The sequence below is a fragment of the Petaurus breviceps genome, unplaced genomic scaffold (genome assembly GCF_028583685.1).
Source record: "Petaurus breviceps papuanus isolate PSGF00001 unplaced genomic scaffold, PetGlider_PUasm1.0 90897, whole genome shotgun sequence".
Lineage (NCBI taxonomy): Eukaryota > Metazoa > Chordata > Mammalia > Diprotodontia > Petauridae > Petaurus > Petaurus breviceps.
Genome location: NW_027187374.1, coordinates 3935343 through 3935975, shown reverse-complemented (window position 1 = coordinate 3935975; position 633 = coordinate 3935343). Strand labels below are relative to the sequence as shown.

Sequence of the window (633 nt, the reverse complement as noted above, 5' to 3'; positions counted from 1 at the left end):
CCTCTTCCATTTGGCAGGAGGGGAAGCAATGTTGAGGGGGAGGAAAAAATTATGAGGAGACTCACACTCACTAATAAACCCCGATCCCATCTTCTAGGGTCCAGTGTCTAACTGCTGTCCTGTGAGCAGCCCCAAGACTTTCTCTTGTTGCCGCTACTGCTGCAGGTGCTGCTGCTGTTACTGGGTGGTGAGAGCTTTCCGGGATGTGTTCCAGGACTTTGTTTTTCCTAGGTGTGGGGCTGAGAGAAAGGGACCTCCTGTACCCTTTGACACACCCCTAGGGAGGGAGTAGGGTTGGGTCTGACAGAACTGAAAAAGGTATGAGGAAATGCGGAGGGAGAGGCATGAATTTGCTTGGTGGGAAGTTGTTTCTTCTGCCTCTCTTCAGCCTTTCTTCTACTTTAGAATGGTGGAACACACAACTCTCTCATATGCTGTTGACTGAATTCCATTTGCTTTCTGAGAAGCAGAAATCGCATAACTTGGCAAACACTGGATTTAAAACCTTATATTTTAATAACACTTTAGAGTTTGTGAAGGACTTTTCATTTATCTCAGTCTTTTTTTCCTTTTAAAAAAATATATTTACTTTTAATTTACAACATTCAGTTCCACAACCCCTTGAGTTCCAAA

At 43.9% G+C, this 633-nt stretch overlaps 1 protein-coding gene across 4 annotated transcripts in view; it reads right to left on the bottom strand.

Annotated features, from left to right (window-relative positions):
• Nucleotides 1–256, bottom strand: part of FAM3B (FAM3 metabolism regulating signaling molecule B) — a 69285-nt gene extending 69029 nt beyond the window's left edge. For 2 of the 4 annotated variants that reach the window (XM_069074860.1, XM_069074861.1), the window contains exon 1: nt 66–256. In XM_069074860.1, the coding sequence (XP_068930961.1) occupies nt 66–90 (25 nt within the window). In that variant the 5' untranslated portion in view covers nt 91–256. The remainder of the gene's footprint in view (nt 1–65) is intronic. The other 2 variants (XM_069074859.1, XM_069074858.1) reach the window with 2 other exon arrangements.
• Nucleotides 257–633: the final 377 nt, after the last annotated feature.